The sequence below is a fragment of the Athene cunicularia genome, assembly GCF_003259725.1.
Source record: "Athene cunicularia isolate RWA chromosome 7 unlocalized genomic scaffold, athCun1 chr7_part1, whole genome shotgun sequence".
NCBI lineage: Eukaryota > Metazoa > Chordata > Aves > Strigiformes > Strigidae > Athene > Athene cunicularia.
In genome coordinates, this window is record NW_020799107.1 from 15108275 (window position 1) to 15129690 (window position 21416).

General features: G+C 38.1%; 1 protein-coding gene across 5 annotated transcripts in view; it reads right to left on the bottom strand.

The window, feature by feature from the left end:
- Window positions 1-21416, bottom strand: part of RAPGEF4 (Rap guanine nucleotide exchange factor 4) — a 143732-nt gene that overhangs the window by 37092 nt on the left and 85224 nt on the right. For 2 of the 5 annotated variants that reach the window (XM_026852180.1, XM_026852179.1), the window contains exons 4-13: window positions 20219-20272; window positions 19812-19918; window positions 17801-17922; window positions 16155-16338; window positions 9829-9913; window positions 6807-6867; window positions 5986-6062; window positions 4720-4866; window positions 3301-3416; window positions 7-95 (exon numbers count right to left, since the gene is read on the bottom strand). In XM_026852180.1, coding sequence (XP_026707981.1) covers window positions 7-95; window positions 3301-3416; window positions 4720-4866; window positions 5986-6062; window positions 6807-6867; window positions 9829-9913; window positions 16155-16338; window positions 17801-17922; window positions 19812-19918; window positions 20219-20272 — 1042 coding nt within the window. Of the gene's footprint in view, window positions 1-6; window positions 96-3300; window positions 3417-4719; window positions 4867-5985; window positions 6063-6806; window positions 6868-9828; window positions 9914-16154; window positions 16339-17800; window positions 17923-19811; window positions 19919-20218; window positions 20273-20568; window positions 20974-21416 lie in introns of those variants that run through there. The other 3 variants (XM_026852183.1, XM_026852181.1, XM_026852182.1) reach the window with 3 other exon arrangements.

The following is a 21416-nucleotide window of genomic DNA, read 5'->3' on the forward strand; positions in this document are numbered from 1 at the left end:
AGATACCTGTTGCTTCATTTAAAGTTGCTTCAAGGCGCATAGTTTCTAGAAAGTGCTCTAAAATTTTCTCCGGTGTTCCTGACATCACAATATACCTGAGGGAGGGAAAGGAGTAGTTAGTGTCTTACAGGCAAAACAGCTAATCAAGAAACAATTGTGTACCAGTGAGAAGACCAGGACTGACCAGTGTTAGAGCACAAATACCTGCTCTGACCAGAATCTCTGTGTGGCTTAGGACAAAACCACTCACAATCTCTGTTGGCTTCCCTCCTGTAAAATGGGAGCAATAACACTCTCCACCCTACCCAGGGAATGTGAGATAACAGATGGTCCCCTCCCCACACAAGTACTCCAGTATACCACCACCACAGTTACACACCAATCGGTAGAACTGCACTAGGGAATGTACAATCAAAACCACTTCTCCACTGAAAATAAATACCTCAGTAATGATAGCAATTTGAGGTCATTAGAGGGTCTTACCAGATTTACTATGAGCATGAAAGGAGAACTAGAATGTATCAGTGTCAGAGCAAGGAAACAATTTCCTTCAGCATCACTGACAGGGGGTTGGTCTGAGAAGATGAGTGCAGATAATGAATAGCACTCTAGAGCTCTGAATTTGTGCAATGCCTAAGGTAGCTGAAGTAAGTTTTTTCAGTGGGTAAACTTAGGATTGTACCATTTCCTGGAGCAAATTTAGGGAAGTGATAAAACTAGTGCAATAGTCAGTTTTTTCTGCTTCATGCAGAAACAAGATTTTAAGTACCAGCGGAATATCACTGGATATCACTAAACTTGTCCTGTCGTCTTTTTTTTCTTTCCTTGCAGATCGTATTTTTTTATCTTTCCCTCCATTCTTTCAATCTTTGCATCTTTTTTCTCCTTTTTTTTTTTTTTGAATCCAACTGATAAAGTATAAAACTTAAAAAAAAAAAAAAAAAAAAAAAAGAAAAAGAAAGAAAAAACCCCGAGAAGTGAAGATACTCTGCTCCTGCTGAGAAATAAGTGGTGGAGCTGAGCTCCTGGGAGCTCCTCCTCACTTTGAGCACTGACCGTCACAGTTCTTTTACCTGCCAACCCCTTTGGAAGAACTGTATTGATGTCCCAAGAACACAAACACTTGTTAAGCCAGTGCACATTCTCGCAGAGATACTAACCAAGTATCTAAGTGAGTGAAGCAGAGAAATCACAGGTTGCTGTACTCTGAATATGAAAGTGAAAATGAACAGTGAAGTGACTTGCAGGGCTGCTGAATTCATCCTGCATGAGTGTGATCACCCATACAGAGTTAGATCTTGGGAGTGAGAACTTCAGAGCTAGTCCTTCGAAGTGAAACTCACTGTTTGAAAGCATGGCTCAGGGAGCTATGTAGGAGCTCTGCCTCCTCAGTAAAGGAGGCAGTAGAATCCAAACTGCAACTGAGAGGACCTGCTCCCCATGTGAAGTTTTCCTCAAGACTAAGACAAAGAAAATTAGTTTCTTGGTTGACTGGTTATCTCAGGGAATGACTTTGTGATGCAGAACATTTCTGTAGTGCAAATGCTACGTACCTGCTTAGGGAGCAAAGTCCAAAAGGCAGCTCATCTAAAGGGATATCAGAGATGGAAACTACCCAATTAAGGGCAAAGCAGCAAGCCTTTAAGAGATCCTTGTTAAGCTCCTCTTTTAGGCACAGTGGTTTTCAAAAGTACTGAACACTCAACTAACACAATCCAGTAACACATTCTGGAAATCAGAATACATCAGTAACTTTGATTTGAACTCTCAAGCATAAACATGGCCAGTCACTCTATTTACTAACAAAAGAAACAAAAGAAATGTCATCTTCAAAACCAGTGAACTCATTTCAAAAAAGAAGACACTGCCAACACACTACTGACAAAGTAATCTGTCTGCTGAAAAGCAGACAGTGAACTTTCAAGGTAGCTTCCTCTTTTGTGTAGCTTATGTTTATTTGTCATTGTTATCAGCAAAAGCTCCCTTCCTGGAACACTGATAGTACTCAAAAGCTGACCAAATTCATAAAATATTTACAGAAATGAAGTTCTTAACGTTACCTGAAAATATTTCTGGAATCTAGACTCTAAAATACAGCCTAACTTAACCACAAATGTCTAGTTATTTTTATCAAATTCTGAACAAGAAAATGCTAAATAATACAAATAATGCTGGTACAAAGAGTTTGCAAGGAAGGTAGTGTTTGAAAAATGTTTAAATGAAGCTTTCACATTTGAAAGCATGAAAAACACATCAAACCCAAGAAAATGGTTTTAAATCTATGACCAAGTTGCTGTGCATTGCAGCTGCTGATGCAAATCCACTGGCTGCAGTCAAGTTCCCTTCATTTAAAAAATTGTTCTAAGAGTACATGTTTTCCTGGTAGCATAGTTTATTTTTCTAATGGATCAAGTGAAAGATGAAACGCAGATTCTGAAATATGTGAAATGTGTCTATAAAATACAGGAAATGGATTATTCAACCATTCACAGATCTTTACAAATCTTTATATTCAGTTATGCAGATAGAATAGGTATATGAAATCCCAGATCAGATAAAAACTGTACCCAAAATATCTCACAGTAAACTAGCTCTTTCTTTGAGAAAAAAAGTAAGGGTAATGGTAAAGGATTCAAAACTTCTTGGTGCTTATTTGTTGGAGCTGTCCAGCATTTCTGAAGAAACTTGCATCCATTAGCAACATTTTTACAAAAGCCTTTAGGTATTTTACCAATATTTGAGATGATAATAGCCTCACTCTAATCGCAGGAGTATCCAAACAGAATTGTACTTGTTTCCTTTCAGTAAGAAAGTAAATAAAATTTAATGAATATTGTTATTACAGTGCAAAGTGCAACTTTCATTACATGAGATCTTAATTTTGTATATAAATCGCACATAGCAAACTCTTATTAGAATCTAGAACTCAAAATCCAAAAAGAAAATATCTGTACTTAACAATAAAACAATGTATTTTCCTCACGTCTTTTACACAGCAGCTCAGCTTAATAGGGTTTCAGCATTCTCCATGTGCAGTCTATTTAGAAGCTATTACATGAGATAAGTATTTACAGTGAGATCTTTACAGAATTATTGTGTAAAGACATAAAACTGGTGTGCTGCTGGAAATGGATATATTATCTGGTATGGGGCATGTGATCAGCTGATGATTAAAAAAAGAAAACTTTATATGCACTGCATTCTTCCATAGAAAGGGGGAATATGCTATTGTTTGGATAATAATACCATATGAAAAGGTTAATCATTGTCTGACATTTGCACTATTGAATGAAAACATACTTGTGCTGAGGCTGTGAATTTACTTGATTAGAAACTCTGTTTCCTGCTGGGATCTTCTCCAACACCAAGACATCTTGGTCATGTTCTTTGAGTCTTACTGTATTTGCTTCCACATCCTGCAAGACAAGTTACTTTTAATAAAGTAATTGCACCTGATTTGGCTGATTAGTTACTTGAAAAAGTACATGACTTTCAAACACAAAAGACTCTGGGGTCGGTTCTTTCCCCCTGTATTTATCTATCTTTATTCTTCTTTTCTCACAGGCAGAATCAAGAGGGAAGCACTGGCACTGAGGAAAGAGGCAGAGAATTGTGAGAGGGACTAGAGCAAGAACCATGTGAAAAATCTCTGGCTATGGCAAAGGAAAAAAAATTACCAAAAAATAGTCCCACCCCAAAATTTCCATGTGTAATGTAATCTCTATCCCCATTTATCTATGAACATTATTATCTATAATCTGACCTTTCTCTTTTTTTTTTTTTTTTAAAAAGGCACTTAAAAATGGTGAGTCTTAGCTCAGTAAACTGTCAGTAAACTTCTCATTTTCTATTACCAGATCATAGTAGAAAAAGAAAAACCAGAAGAATTAAACATAATATGTATTCAAATAAAACAGATGAAAATCAGTAAGACCATGGTCTTTGATCTTTTTTGAAGTATCAACCAAAGCTAAATCAGTTGGGAGTCTCCATGGCCAACCCGACCTTACTGCCAATCAGATCCTCATTCCCTTTTGTACAGTAGACACAATCTTATGGTCTTTTTCTAGCACAGTATGCTGTCTAGAATGGTTTTATTGCTGCAATACTGGGCATGTACACATTCAAATACAGAATGATACTGGTTTTGACTTCCTATACTATGAATGATTGCAAAACAGCCTGTATTTACAGAATTACAACTGACTTAGGAACACATTTGCCCTAAAGCGAATAACTGTAAAATTAGTCTTGGAATACCTTTCTAGAGCTCACTGATAAAGACATTGGTGTATTTACCAGTAGCTTACTTAACTTGCCACTTGATTCTGCCTTGAATCTATTGATTTTAAGGTACTTGACACTGACCTATCTGGGAGAATGGGTGATCTTGTTTTCTTCAATATTTGGATGGAAAATCACCTAAAAATCCTGGACAGCATAAGGAAAACCTAAGCACTTGGCAAATTCTAGACCACAGAAATGTGAGAGACAAAAGATTTAATTTGGTCCCATTTTCATGGCTGAACTAGGAAGAGAAAAAGAGCAAAGGTGATTAATATATTCCTTACTTGACCTTTTATTCTGTCACATCTCTGTTCTGCAATTAAAAAATTCCTTCAAGCCAGGTTATCAATATCAATATATCTATAAGACACACTCTAGAAAAATTTGCAAGTTCTGATATCATGCTGTCAGGATGACCCTTCCCACTCTTACCCTAAGGATCCTGTTAAAGTCCTCCTTGTCTACTCTCAAGAAGTGGCAGTTGTCTTCACGCAGAACAATGGATGCTGCTCTGGGAGCATCATTCACAAGTGCTAACTTGCCGAAATCATCTCCTTCATGTAGAGTACATACCACACCCTGCACAGAGCAAAACATTTACATGCAGAAACCCATCATTACTCTGGATTTATTGAAAGTCCTTGTACAAACACCGGACTTCACAATCAAATACCAAAACAAATCTATTTGGCAGGAATTCAACAGCCAAAATAATGACTAGGAAACAATACTTGATAGCTGGTTATTACTAAAGAAAGGCAAGAATAGAAAAGAATTGGCTTGTTCTCTTAAATTACATTCAGCTTGAAGGAGTCTTCTAGCCCTGCTGAAGACAGAAAGTTGTTGAGTTGTTTGGGTTTTATTTATAGGGGCCCTAAAAAATAAGATCAAGCTTACAGAAATAATATAAATCACCACATCCTCAGCTGGTGTAAATCAGCAGTGCTCCATTTACTCCAGTTTATAGTAACAGAGGATCTGGCCCAACCAATGATGTAAAAAATGTAGCTAAATATGGGTTACTTGGAAACAGACTTAGCACCAGGGCCTCTATGCTGGATTTGGGTGAAATGCTTGGTGTTCAGAATGAAGTATTCTCAGCTACTGAATGAGAAATCAATAGGGAAGTAGGGACTTTTAAAGACTCAAGAGATTGCTGTGTACCAAAGCCCTATTTTTCACCTCGAAAAAGCTCTCTCATAACCAGGAAATTTAATAAAGATGCTTTTCAGTCTATAGCTTAACTAAAATGAAGAGCTAGCATAAATTTGGGAGGGGTTCAACCAACCTGAGAACCACTAGTAACAAAGCAGTACTTCTGTCAGACATGCCTGACATGCATGACAAAAGTTAGCTGTACAAATGCAAGAGAATATAGTGGTAAAGGGACAGGGCAAAACCCCTCATGAGACAGAAGTCTGGCAATTTACCAAATTCCAGCAAATTACTTTCTCCTAAAGATACTGATGTAACTCTGCTGAATTATATTCAGAAAGTGTGTAATATATCCTGAAATTATACAGCAATCAACTGGAAGCATAATCAGTGAAACCACTGGATCATTTCTTAATAAAATTACATTCAATTTGTTTCCTCAGACAAAGTAATTTTGCTCTAAATTAAACTGTATTCCTTCAAAGTTTACTCTTATAATTTCAATAATAAGAATTCATATAAAAAGGCTTCTGAAAAAAATACCTTGCCATAAATGACTACGTTTACTGATCCCTTTAGGATAATGTACCAAGAAGTACCTTCTTCTCCCTGATTAAATACTACAAGAGAGAGAAAAGATTTTATGGTGAGAATATAGTTATTCAAAATATAAATGGGCCAGATTCTGCACTCAATAAAATTCAAGGTAACTCTATTGCAGTCATAGTAATGCCTACCTTGAAGAAGGGCATACTATGATTTTAAAAGCAATTGTCTTCAGATTGGAGAAAAAAAAAAAACCACACCCATATAGTAATTATTTTATTATACCGATGTGGAAGTTGCTTTTATTTTCCATGACAATTGCAACAACTACTTTATTGATACACAGAAGATTAATCAGCACACAGATTTAGAGCCCACCAGTAGCACCATGTTCTAACCCAATTCTGTAGCAGCTGTGAATTTGACATTCATTTGCTAAAACTTCTCAGTATAAACAAGTCTGAATGATCTAACATTTTAAATCCTTTATTTTGTGCAGCAAGATTTTTTTAAAAATACAAGGATAATATTAAAATACATTTTAAATAGAGATTGGCTCAACCCAAAATTCTGGATAAAAACACACACAAATTGCAGGTGATACATACATCCAATCAAGGATATAGAATTTCTTTTGGTACTGTCTCTGCAACCGGCAACAGACGAAGCCAACAACTATTACCTCAGGTTTTAAACACTGAGTGCCAGTCAAGTTTGAAGAGTGCATCCAAGTTTGGCTCTTGTTGTTTAAACATTAAGAATTTGCATGCTCATGCCACAGATGAGAAAGAAGATCTGACAGGACTCCATTTACTTACAGACTGTTCCTGCTTTGGGATGTGACTCAAAAATGAGGACACCTGCTAATTCTCGCTTTACCTTAAAATAAAGAGAGAGAAATCATGAGTTTTTATAGGTTTCTTATTCTTCTTGGTGAGAGGAAGTCACATAAACTATAGTCACAGCTCTCCTTCCCTCTGCATTGTTCAGCACACATTCAGAGTAACACAGACAGAAAATGGTCTGCTTCACTTGATGTCCTATTTCCTACTGATTGGCTTTAGAAAACATGAGCCTCTACATTTCCTGACTCCAAATGGCTCAGAGAAGGGCATCTTTAAGATACAGGTCTCTGTATCTATCTTCATACACACACGTGAAACCATCATTAATAATTAACATTAACATGGTGAAAAACTTCAAACAATAATAGCTAATCTATTACAGAAGACATCTTGCAATTATCAGTTACTCCATGGGGCTCTAAAGTACTCCTGTTCTTTCCCGAAAAATCAGTACCTTTTCCCTTACTGACATAAGTCTGGTCACTTCTGCAGAGTCAAGCTGCGAGGCAGAGCCATCTGGACCTGCTGAGGGCCCTCTCTGCCCGACAGCTTCCCAGGCAAAATGTCCAGCTCACTACCTCTTCCAGGAACTGGAGAATGTGACTCTGCCCTCAATGTCAGTCACTCCTCCTTGGGTTTGTATTGTTCTGCTGTGATTAGCTCTTATGACTGACTGGGCAGTTGCCTCTAGTGAGACACTGTTTAAAACTGCTTCTTCTCACTGTAAACTGTTAATTTACTTTCACAGTATAGTACCAGCACTGGGAACCTTGTATTATCCTGAGAATTCCCGTGTGCTTTATGTCTCTCTTCATACAACCACAAGTCTCCAAGGACTTGGGAGGCCAATTTCCAAGCAGTGGGATTCTTGTTTTCAGAGAACATCAGCTGCTATCAATCTTTATTTCAAAGGTACTGCCATGTAACAGACCAAAGCTGGCTCCAACATATATTTAGTAGAAGTATTTTTATATAATTATCCCAATGTTTAAATTAAAAAAAAAATAGGCCATGAAGAAAAACTTGGGAAGAAACTCTCAAATTCTGGACACAATCCAGATGAGAGCCTGGTGTCTGCATCTCCTAAGATGGGTGGACAAATTCAGGCTCTGATGTCCTACAGGCACCCACCAAACCTTTGCTCAGGCACCACCTCTCCCAGAACTCTTTCCTGACAGTCAGTGCAAAGTACTCCCTCTTTGCAGTCTAGAGAAGAAGAGAGATAAATAAGAAGTGTTTGGACAGGCTTTTTTAGTATACTGACCAGTGAACACACCCATAGGCCTGTGATTTCTATAACAACTAGTTCACTGTAGTCTTTTATAACCTCTCCCTGAAGGCAATGATGCTTTCATAAGGACAAGAAATGCCACCCCATTAGCACTGTTCTGCACATCGTGTTCCTATTCATGTACATCCTCAGATGTCTTCTCAGTTTTTTTAGTCAATTGCCTCTGCAGTGAATGAATCCTCTTGATGAAGCCAAGAATTTGATTTTGTTTTAGCACTGTATTATATAATTGATTTTCATTCATATATTAACTTCACAGGCTTCTCTAGCAGGGATTAGTTCACCACCATGAGACTTGAGTTTTATCCATTTTACTTCCTGCTGCTCATGGCATACCTAGAAAACTTATTACTTTAGGAAATATGTCTTGATTAAAATGAATAAACATTCCATTTGGTGTCAAGTCGATTGACCATTAATATTCTGGTTCACAGAAGCAATGCTGTCTGTTGCTCCTCTGAAGATTTCCTCCAAACTAATCATGGTTTCTGTCCTCTGCTTTAGTTCATGCTGCACGTAACAGGCATTTCCAAATTTTTACTAAAAACATGGAATCAACTGCAATTCTTCAAAATGCCAAGTATTTCTTGCAGTTTGTATCATTTGCAATTCTTGTTCTATATGATATTTGCTCTGGATTCTGACCTCAAGTCTGAATTTCTTCTGAGCTGGACGTATTTTGTGTTTTGGATTTTTTTGTTCTGGGTGATGTCTGTAGTATCAAGAGTGTTTCCACTCCCTCGCAGTATCTAACTTTGGTAGCTTCTTTTGTTTGAAAAGGGGCATTTCTGGAACTTACAGAAGTCTTTCTTTAAATACTTTTTTCCCTACATGCCAGAGGTGCTTTTGGTGATTTTGGCTGGCTATTCCCTCTCAGTTCAGTTACCAACTCTGGATGCATATTCTTTTTGAAAAACATTGTTCAGGTGTTATATGTTTGCACAGAGTACTGTCTTTCTGTAATGCAGCTTCATAATTAGCTGCATCTGACCAAGTTAGCTGAGAATTATCAACAATATCAAGAGCTTCTGAAGAAGTTATTGTCAAATATAAATCTACTTTCTGACTGGCTTCTTTTTCTGAAAGCACCCACATCTTGCTGCTACCAAGTGCTATTTAGCTTGTTTCAGATGCCTACATAGTGTGTCAAGGATGGTGAGCCTTTGAACAGTTGCATTCTCTCCTCCAGGCTTTTTCTCCATTTTGTTTATTCTTGGTTCTCTGCACTGTTCTTGCCCACTCAGAGAGAAGGCATCTGATGAGGCTTCCTTCACTCAGTGACTGAACTTCAACCAGCCAGCACTGCACAGTACACCTTTCTGCACGGTGTAATTCCTCCGTCTAACTTGTTCAAACCAAGACTTCCTATAGCTCAGAAATCAGACATCTATTCTGCACAATTCAGGCGTGCCAGAGTCCCAGGTGTCAGGTCAGACTGCACGCATCTTAATTTAATCTCAGATATGGACCCAGATGGAGGCACCTGTGCCAAGTGAGTGAGGTGGGGGCTGTGTAGAAACACATGAAGCAAATTATAAAGACAACCTACATCAGCATAGTATTTGGGTGGTCCTCACAGGTGGGAATAACTTCTTTGCATGGAAAGCATAAATGGAAAGGGCTATATCCGATTTTAGTAAGGCACCAGAAGTCAAAAATTCAACCTCCCTTTTGGTGATGAATTATATTTTTAAAAATACTTACTGTGGTAGAAAGATGAGATAAGGCCTTAATGTGAAGAAGTTCTTCATATATAAATTCTAAGTCATCTACAGTTCTCTGGCCAGGCCTATAGAGAGAAGATAAAAAGGACAGCAATATGCAATAAATGCCCAAAATAAACACTTCAGAGAAGGATAAAACACAAAATGCTGTTGTACTGTCTACTGAAGGGAACATCCTCACTAAACAGGGACGGGATGATAGTTCTGCCTGGAGGACTGAAACACACAAAGGACAGAAGAGCGATGAAACCACCTGAATGACACCAAGCAGCCATGGCAACCACCTTACAGAGACCCTGATTAGGCAGCTTTCCTGATGAAATCAAGTGTTCTATATGTAAAATGGTCAAATAAATCAGAAGTGGTACATAATGATCTGTTCCTTTCAAAAGGACTCCCAAGCCTGGGACCTGCATTATTTTTCATATGTGACACTAATTAGTTGTAGCAAATGGACAGTGGTAGAGGTTTGCAAAGGAGTGCATTAATTTCTGCTGGACAAATAGGAAGAGGCAGCAGTGTATCTTGGAGGACAGTAAATGACGGCTATAAAGTTAATGCCGAATGCTGTTGTTTAGCCACAAAGGTAAATAAGAATCACTCAGTAGTTTCAAATTATTTCACTGAAAGGTACATGAAGCTGCCATTATTAAAAAGTATGCATTAATAAAGGAATAATCCTCATATAGCACAACAAGGAATGAGGCTGCCACTGTGACTAAAATAATTGCATTTCTGTCACCTACATACTGGAAAATATTCTGATTGCTAACAGAGGACACAAATACTCCAAGAACTGCAGTGTGCCCAACATGCTTTGGAGGATCTAATAAACAGTACCCATGAGGAGTTGTAGGAGCTTGCGAGTAACTCCTCATCTTTTCTCCACTCACAAGATTCTCTTCAGTTAAAGTGTCTAATACAACTTTATTTTCTAAAAGGACAAATTCTCCTGTGACATAATTTCAGACAGTGCATTGCAGTTACATACACACACACACACAGAAAAAATCCTTTAAATATTATGCCAAGTTACTTTAATAAGACTAAGTCCATTCAATCAGTATGTTTTAGATTTGTGAAAAGCAGAATAGAAGTAATCAAATCAATGGGCCAAGAACAGAAGAAAAGAGCAACCTAGTCCTAAGAAGGAAGAGAAGAAATTTAAGATGTGAGGAAATGGGATACAGGAAGTCCAGTCTAGGGGCAGGAGTTTCAAAGAAGAAAGTTTACATGCTCTCATTAAAAACAGGCCAGTGCTCAGTTCCAAACCCCACTGTCTGCAATGTGTGGTGTCAAAAGAATTAACAGCACAATTGAATTTTTGGACAGCCCTAAAAGAAATGTCACAATAAACCTTTCTGATAGATGTTTTCCTCATATATATCAATATTACAGGAGATTCTAGCATCTAGAGGATCAGGAAAGTCACATAAAGAAATATATTGCTCTACAGGTTTTCCACTTAATCGCCTCTTCGTTCAACAGTGTGTCTAAATCATGTGTGAGGCAGAGGAAGTACCCAGCAATCATGTCACTCTGGAGTTATACTGCATCTTTTTGCAAAAGAAGTTTGATGGAGACTGCTTTTTGATAAAAGAAGTACTGAAGAAACCAAAGAAATCATAAGGACAACTAACATCTCAGCTAGGCGAGCTATATTTTTCATCTGTTCTTCACTTACCAATGACATGCATTTATTATTAGCCAGATTAAAGACCAATTTAGACAAAAAACGTTTTAGATTATATTCTTTTCTCATACAGAATCGAACTGTTAAGGGAGAAACAGAAACTGGTTTGGTACTGCTATGCCCTCTAGTGACTCAAAATACTCTTTACTATATCCAAATTTGGTTTGAAATTACAAGGCTGCCACTCCTAGAGATTTATGTGGGGCAGTAGCAGTTTAATTAAATACAGAATAAAGCTAAAACAGTACTAGCTACCTTTCACTGGAGATTTAAGAAACACAAGATAAGGTTTTTAACAAGTAATGTTTCTCACAGGAAGTAACAACTTTAATGTTATTACACGCTTGCAAAACCAGCACGTCTTGGAAAATGGAAAACATAGTGTAACAAATGAAGAAATTTGTACAAGAAATTAAAATATAGAAGGATGAAGTCTTACTACATGAGATCTCTATCAAGACAAAAGCATACTTTATTCTTTCAGTATGTCCATTTGCCTCCTATGTTAGCACACTGGTAGGACAGACAATCTATAGTAGATGTACCCAGTCTTTACTTCTGCTCCTGCAGATGTCACGTGGAGAGATATTAGGCATCACTGCTTCTGTAAAACCTATGTGGTGACCTACTGATGTTGATTTGTAGGATCCTGCTGTGTAAAGACCTAGTTTCTGCAGGGGACACATTGTAACAGCAATAGCTGGTTATAGACAGGATAATAAATGGAATAGGTAGAGAACAAGACTACACATTAATGGACAGGAGAACTCAGGTGATATTAAGTGATCAATAAAAACTGTTCAGTGTTTGGAGCATTTATCAAGGTCAGAGACATTGAGTTCCTCTATAAGTAGGATGTTGACAATAACATAGTACTTTGCCATTGATAAACCATGTATGTACAAGCAGTATCATAGATTATTTTTATTACACAGTTAATCAGAAAATTCTCAGATAATAAGAATGAGGGAAAGGATCAGAGACCACACACCATTGTGATTATACGTCAAATAAGCATATATTTCTAGAGTACAAATTTTGTCTTCAAGTACCATAAAGAATACATAGGAGACATGAATAATTTTACCCGCTACCTGTGTCTGTGAAAATGAATGCATGTTCACTTACTCTAGCACAGAAGCTAATTACATAATCTTTGTACTTGAATCAGTGTTCCCTGATTAACTTCATAAATACCATTTACCAATTATAATACCGATAAATGTCAGTGAACTGATATGTGGAAAAATAATCTGTATTTCTGTCCTGGGAATAACAGTTGGTTTATTAAATGTCATTGTCAGGAAACTCCACCAAGGACTATGGAACTGAATACAGTCTTTACGGAGAAACCCAGAATGGTTTTTACTACAAACAGCTGGGTGGAATATCTAAATAAAAAATTTTAAGAACAAAAGAATAAATATACCTTAATTTTTACAAGACCTTCAAGAAGCTATAGGTTCTTAGACATAATTATGTTTTTATAGATATATTTTGCCCTGTTTACCATGTTTAAATTTGTTTTCATTTCCTCTCCCTAGCATCCTGTCGAGCTTAATTCTGCAAGTGACACCAAAATTTGATTACTGATCACATGTAGAATCAAACACTGTGGACTGAGAAAAAAAAATTGCTGAGTGAAGTCACCAAGAATATGTAACAGGTTTATTGTTTCAGTCATACTCCTAATTTACTGTAGCCTAGAGTATTAAAAAAGAATATAATCCATAACATCATCTGAGTTAAATACTGTTGTCTGATGAATATCATTCTCCCTTTAAAGATTTCTGTTATTATTGTATTTAGCTTTATATTATAGCATCATATTTAATTAGGGTTTACTATCGTCAGCTATACCTGAACACCATTAAAATCAAATAAAAATAACTAGAAAAATGTTTCAGATGTATTTTCATACTGAAGGATTGAAATGCTTGCAAGGAAGAGCTGTGTTGATTCTACAATATTTTTTCCAGGGACTTGTTCAAGGTCTGCACCTGTGCTCCAGACATTATAAGGAGCAGAGAGCTGTGTTTGCTACTTCACAAAAAGCTATTTTCACATTCAGTGTATGTGTTTCCAAAGAAAAAAACCCCACCCAATAGCAACAAGAGCCTGCCAAAAATTTCCTGAGCTCTATTCTGTTTTTTAAACTATAGAACATTCTTTCACAGTTTGACAGTTAAAATGCTGCAGTTAATGTAATAAACAGAGAATTTTTTAAGTCGGCTGTCAAAACAAGTGACACTTTTTGCTAGAGATTTTCAGATTTTGAACAATAGAAAGTACCTTTCAAAGCAACAGCTTTATTATACAATCAAATTCTCAAAGTAATCTTCTCATCAAAGAATATTGTCTTATTTCTTTCAGGGTAATTATCTGAGTTCTGCAACCTCTCCAGAAATGGTTACTATTATAAAATGCAGCTGTGTTGGTTTGAAAATTGGGGGTCCTGCTCAGGTCAGCGAGAGCCAGAGCCTCTGAAGCCCTGACAATTGCTTGAACTTTTGTCAGCTGTAACAGTGTCTAGCCAAAACTAGCGAGACTCTGAGGATTCATGGAGGTTTTTACAGCCTTGATACAGCTCAGCCCAGGGTGGATTTTCAACTAACAAAATCATAACGTATGTAAACTGAATACTAGAACAGTAGTTAATATACTGCCTGGCAGTACAAGCTTGCTTCCATGAGCAAAGGGCAGCAAAAATAAGCACTTTCAGGGATAGGGATAGGGAAAGATGTCAGATGGCTGTCAGTCTTGAGAAAAGCTCTTTCCCCTCCCTATATTGCATGAAAAATCTCCTATGAATATTCTTTCAGATGATGCTGTGTAAGTGATGACACAGAGGGAAGAGCAGTGCTTTCCGCAGCATCATTCCAGCCTTTCAGGTCTCTACAAGACGTGTGGACAATAATCAACATCGATCCTTGCGGGGTTAAACTCACACTGGCTGCTCTGAAAGTCATGATGGAAAGCAAATGTAGTAGGCAGACAAAACCCATGGTAACCTAAGGGGGTAGTTCTCCAAGAGCCAACCTGCTCAATCACTCTGAGGCAAAGGAGGTAGTGCAAAGGTGCAGGGTCACAGCACACACAGCACTGCTCACGGTCTCCTAATGACTGACTGCCGTCTGCTCAGGGGTGTAAGGAGTCCTCTTTTGCTCCTCAGCGTTGAATGCACAGGACATCTGTGAGGAGAAAACCTCACTTCCCTCACTCCATAAGTGTTTATGGAAGCACCATGCTCCAAGTCTGGTTTGTCTATGTATTTTGTGACAGGGAGTGAGTGCTCCTCTGGCTGTGTTTGACTAGACCTCTAATAAACAGAGGAAAGATAATTTATACATTTAAAACTATTGCTGCATGTGTTACCTACCTTTTATAAGCACAAGTATCTGAAGGTACTTTCTGAAATTCAATGCTTTTAGCAAGTTTTAGAAAACTGCTGTCTAAATGTGCTTACAATCTAAACAGACAACACAGGAACAAAAATGGAGTGGGGAAAGGGTACAGCTGGAAACAGAACAGGAACAAGCACTTGTGTTAAGTGTATTCAAAACATTTTCAGTATAAAGAATGTTCTCACGCTGTAAGCAAGGCACAATCCTATCCCACAGCAAAGACAAACTTTACCAGTGGCCTCAAAGGAGCAGGATCCAGCTTTGTGTACTTATCTTTCTTGAACTGACCCTTACAAGTAAATATTCAGTGAAGATGACCTTAAAGCAATTCATTATTCTCAGTACGCTTAATTAGCAGTTAAATATGTCTTCAGTGGCCCCTAAACGCTACCTGCATAATGAAGAGGCTGCCTTCAGTGGAGGGTCAAACAGAGTTTATAGTGGTTGCTTTGAAGTCACTATAAAGCTGCCTATAAAAAAGGCCTTTAGCACAGTTTTCAGTGTGACCAGATATTGCTGAAAGGATGGCTAGCCAACCAATAAGTGAGAGGACATGATCTGATAGCTATGAAAAGCTTTGGCAGACATCCTCTGTGGCCTAGGTACAGAAAGCTTTATGTTTTTTTAATGTATTGATTTTATAACAATAGGAATGGATAAATAAACCCACAGAGCCACATTTCACACCTTGCTAGCAAAATACAACAGGACAAGTCCAGCCTATCTTAATTCAGTGAAGTTCTACCAAGGATGAATCTAATTAATGGCTGCCAATGACAAGTGAATTGAACGGTACCTGCTGTGCTGCCATCCTACCACTCTACTCACTCACAATAACTGAAAGCAGCACAGTTAATTGAACGGCACTTGTACACAAAAAGTGTTAATGGAGCAGGACTCTTCTATCACCTGCAACTTACTTTTGAGGACACTCAGAAATGAAATAAAAACTCATAATGCAGGATTTTCCTCAAGGTGAGCACAATGGCATTCATGGCCTTTGATTGTTATTCTCAACACAGTTCAATTTACAAGCATCAATAAGGACTGGAAATGACATAATATGGACTTAAAAACTGTAGAGGTTGAACAAACTGGCACTGAAGTAAAATAACTGGCAAAAGGATATCTGGCAATAGATGTAGATTCCTCTTGTTTCCATGTCACAAGAAAGGCCCATGTATAATATTAAGTCATTAATATGCTTACGGTTTTCTGAGAATCATCCTCATATGAGCATCCGGCCCAATCTGAGACAGAAGAAGCATAGTGTCCTGTAGCTCCTCATCACACTCCTTTTTCTCTTCCTCAGTTGGCAAAGGGGCATCTTCACGTTCGTCATCCAAAAATCGATAAAATAAGTATTTGTCTTGAAAGTGGTGTTCCTGATCCACTGAAAACAACATAACATATCAAACACTGAGCTCTCTTCATTAAAGTTAACCTTGTAGAAATCTGTGTAGTATTGTATATGTCACACATTAATTAAAAAGGGAAATAAAGCTACAGAGAAACTGCAAGAGCATGAAACACCTTTATTTCTCACATATGTCCAAATTAGGTAGCTTAAAGGGTACACTTCTAAATTGTGTACTACAAATACTTGTCAAAAGCCTTCTATGTATGTGTTCTCTGGGTGTGTATGCATACATGTGTACATGTGCATGGTTTTTTTTCTTATTAGATCTGGTTTTGTTCTTATTGTTTCAAACCATTTAATTTAAGCAAAGAATTCATACTGGGGAAACAGCTACAACATGGATTTCTAACAGGAGTTCTCTAGCATGAACACCTTGCACTACATATTTCAGACTGGCTAAAATAACAAAAACTTATAAACTCCTTTTGATGTACTGGGAATGTATATCACCAAGATACAATCCCAGAAGCAAGTTCAATGACCTGTGTCCTGGTGGAAGAACTTAATGAAAAGACCACCAGAGAAGACTTCTAAAGAGAGGTTATAATATGGTGAAGGACAAACCCTTGGTCTTCCAAGTGATTCAGAGTGACGTGTTGAGTTAGATACTGTGATGCAGCTTGTAACAGCTTGCCCCTGGGAGTTCAAGGGAATATCTGGCAGGAATTAAAGCTAGAGCCCTTAGGGTAAGGAAGCAGTGGAAATAATCTGTCTTTTCAGTGTGGAAATTTCTCCCTGGTATATGAGAAGCACCAAAGAGGATAAATGGAAGTGTACTTTGTAATAGAGTTGCTCTTCTGAGCTTAATAAAATTGGACATGCAAAGCTTCAAATATGTCTATTGCTTTGGAAAGCTACCTTTTTGAGGGCTATAATATCCTGTTACCAAGTAAATACTGCCAAATGGAAACTGAAAGTCAATCTAAAAGAGTCAGAAAACTAACATAAAATCCCAGATCTCTGCACTGGAATATCTGGAGTGCTGAATTTGGGAACCATTCCAAAACCACTGAAAATCATTCCAAAATTATGTATCTGAGCAAATACAAATTCTCACATTCACTTCCAAATGCTGCATATCTTTAATGAAGATCAGTTTTGTGTATGGTAATACATCTCTTGGTTTCGGCCTGAGTGCTATCCAGCTCTTGCAATATAAGCAAAAGCCATTGTACTCCTAAGTATAAATAATGAGTTATCATTATAAATTGTTCATTTACTTTTCAATATTCTCATAAGCTAAACAGGTACACTGGTGACAAGATTAATGTAATACCACCTGTGTGTTGCACTTGCATTTACGAAGGAAGAGGCCGATCTGCAGCATTTCTTTTGGGCTCATGATCCCTTTCTTTTTCGTGAAAGAGATCTACAGGGGCACTGATGTTACACATTGCCCACGTTTTAGTCAAGATACTGATTTTCTTTATCTTACCATGGTTAAGAACACCTTCTTCCAGCAATACTTGCCACATGCCAACAGCCTGGGTTCGTGAATGGACACAAGGACTTTGCTGCATCATCCAGTCAACTAGTTCTGTCCCCACACAGCATTGCCTGAAGGACAAATAAATAGACAGAAATTAAAAGGGAGCTAGCCAAGAGTAAGATCACACACAGTGTCTGCTAAGAACAGTAGTGATATCTTAAACTCTGTATAACCTTAGCCAAATCTCCCTACAGAAAACACACTGTCACCATCTATGTGTATATGCATGAAATTCCAGTAAAGGTGTTCAATTTTGAGAGCATCACCTCAGCAGAACAAGTGTTTTGGGAAATGCAAATTCAGAGGATCAAAGCACCTGGTACAAACCTGTTGCACCAGTGCAGCAACCTCCAACCCAGATTTCAAAGCAAACCTTCTCAGTATACCGTAAGATAGCAAAAGCCTCACACTTTTCAGAATCCTGCGTGAAAACAATCATCTAACACTGTAAAAGCTTTGCCAATAAGAACAGCCCCCGCAGGAAGAGTGAGTGTTATGAGAGTGTTCCTCCCATCTGTAATCAAACTTCAGCAACACTGTATTTGGGGACGCTGGTTTGTAATAGGTCTACAGTGTTTCTGAGGCTCTCTCATGCTAGCTGCTGGTCACCTTGCAGCTCCTGACTGCTGTCTGCCTCTGGGTCATTCAGGAGCTGCAGGCCTCAACTTCTGGAGAATGCCTAAGGAGGGGGGAAAAAAACCCAAAAAGCCACATGGATACTAAATAAATTCTTTGTCATAGCACTCCCTAGTTCAGCAGAAGGGAAGCAAATAAGCAATGTGATCAAAAACTTACAAATACTACAACTGATCACACGCACAACAGAGGGAAAGCCGGCTAGTCCTTCTAGTCAGGCTCTTGTGGCCCACACTTCATGCATCACTTTCAGAAGCCAAAGAAAGAGATAATACTGAAATTGCTGAAATAGAGCTTAAGTAACAGTCTTCCAATCAAAATACCATTTTGATGACAAAACTTTCCCTCACCTGGATCCAATCTAAGTTTTGGCATTCCATATATAAAAAAAAAAAAACAAGGATAGAACAGTAAGTGTTTTTCCTAGTTACGTATATGATGGTGAACTTGTTTGGACCACCATAGGTCTTCATTTATCATACATACTCTTTTGTTCTTCTAGAACAATGAGCAATTTCATATCGTGATACGTTCTCAGATCAACTCATAAGCTCCAAATCCCTTGAATCATATTAAATACATTTTTGACTATAGAACATCTCGAAAGTGGATCAGCAACATATTGATCTACTATTTAGAAAAAGACATACTCAGAGATTTTAAACCAATTTTTATTTAAATATACTATGAATAATGCATTAGGTATTTGTTTTAAACATCAGACACTAAACCAAATTGATAAATTCTTAAGTCAACAGTAGATAGATCCTGACTCCTTGAAGTCAGATTCCTATGCTACAAGTGCCATTGTTATCCCACTTTAGCAAGACAGTGCTGCCACCAGCAGGAAGATAAGAAATCCTGACAATACACTGAAAAAAAGAAATGTAAATAGAGCAGAAAATATGTTTCTCACCAGGTGAATTTTCAGAACTCCACACTGAGCAATACCACTGTAGCAATCAGTACAGTAACATAATATATTAATGAACTTTCCTATTATCTCTTACTGATATATGAAGAGAACAGAATCTACATTTTAACTTGATATTGCACAGAATATTCTAGCTAACTATGCTATTAACTTTGGAAGAGTTTGTATGTGAATTCTATTCACAATCATAGACTCAATTTCCAGTCAAATTACTTCAGAAAAGATTTACCAAGCCCATTAAAGACTGCATAACATCCACACTCGAATATAGCATCACAGAACAATTTCAGACCTTTTGAGACCTGCAAGTATGGTAAGGCATAAATCACAAATCAGAGGTTGGCAGGCATAAAAATTCAGAGACCTCTATACAATCAGCTCACACACCTGTAAGTCTTCAGATGGTATTTACGATCTCTTATCATGTGAGGGGCTCGGGACAGAATTGTATTCCGCAAAATCTTTCCAGCTCTGAGGATCTTTTCTGAAGGAACCTTGGTGATCGTGGAGAAAAAAAAAAGGGACCAAGACACACAGATTTTAAACTTTCCGCAATCTCTGTACTGCCTTCTGCAAAACAAAACACAAGTTCTCTTTCCCCTAAATTAAAAGTCCTTGCACAGATGCTTACTTTTGCAGAGCAATGTAGTATACATTCTGGATTTTAAGTCTCACATACTTATCACATCTAACAGAAAGCATCACTTCAGCTGATACACATCACACTGTTGGAAATAGGAGTTATTTCCATTTGTCTAGCGGCCTGGCTCTATAGCACACCTATGTCCTATTACCTGTGTAATGGTTTTAGTAGGACGATGTGGGATGTGAGGTTCTGTAAGAGGTGTCTGAAAAATAAAATGAAATTAAATACATTTTTAAAAGTTGAGCAGTAAAACAAACAAACAAAAAAGGCTAAAATAAAAAAACTGAACAAAGAAGCTGTAAAAACAAAGAATGATGTGTAAGTCCAAGGTCTTCCCAGGGGACGTAAGTAGAAGCAGCTCTACAAAGACATCCTAAAGACAAACTTGGCTTTTAATGCTCAGCAAATTAAACAGTGACATGACAGGTGAAGATGAGTAACAAATGCATGTTAAACTTTCTAAAGTACTAATGGAGTGTCAATGGCCAAACATCACACCAGATCTGAGGGCATAGCTAGCTCTTCCACTTGTTACTCTCCACACGCATGGGCACAACAGCATTCCTTCGCACACAGCTGCCTCCACCATTCAGTCCCCCAACACAGAAACTTTCTCCTTCTTCAGCACCTTTTTCTATTCAGCTCTCTTCTCCCTTACAACATACCACAAGAAAGAGGAATGAAGAAAAAGCTCTGCTCCCACTATTTGTCTTTCCTAAACTATGATCAGGCCTAGCTGGCAATCCTTTTATAACCCCTCTCTGAAATGCAAAAGCATGCAGGCCACTTACAGAGACCTGGGTAGGGACTTTCACAAAGTGGCTGGTGAAGGAAAAAGAAAAGAGTAGAGCAGATTACTTGGTTCTGCAAAGGGAAGAGTGTAAGGGAAGACTATCAGGGCTCAAGAGAAATGGGAAAAGAGGCATGTAACAAACAGGTGAAATGAGAGGGGAGATGGAAAGCACATGGAACAACACAGAGGAAAAAGGAAAGCTGAGGGTTGAAGGACAGTAGAAGTGGAGACAAAGGAGAACAAAACCAAACTTCAGCAGCTGCCTCAGAATGATGGGAAGACATTTTGCTTTGTTGGGACTGGTAGTTAACAGGATGGACAAAACTGACTTCTAGTGTCAGGAGATGCAACACGAGGGCTGAATGTGGCTGGTGTTCTGGGCTTGCTGACATGGCAGATCATACTGAACACAGAAGTCTCCCACAGGGGCAAGACCTTGCCTCTCGGCCCATGGCAGCCACAGCTCCCCTACACCCATACAGCAAAGACAGGACAGCCAGGTCGGAAGTATGGTGAAACATGCTGTGAACTGGGCATCTGTTCATTGGCTCCC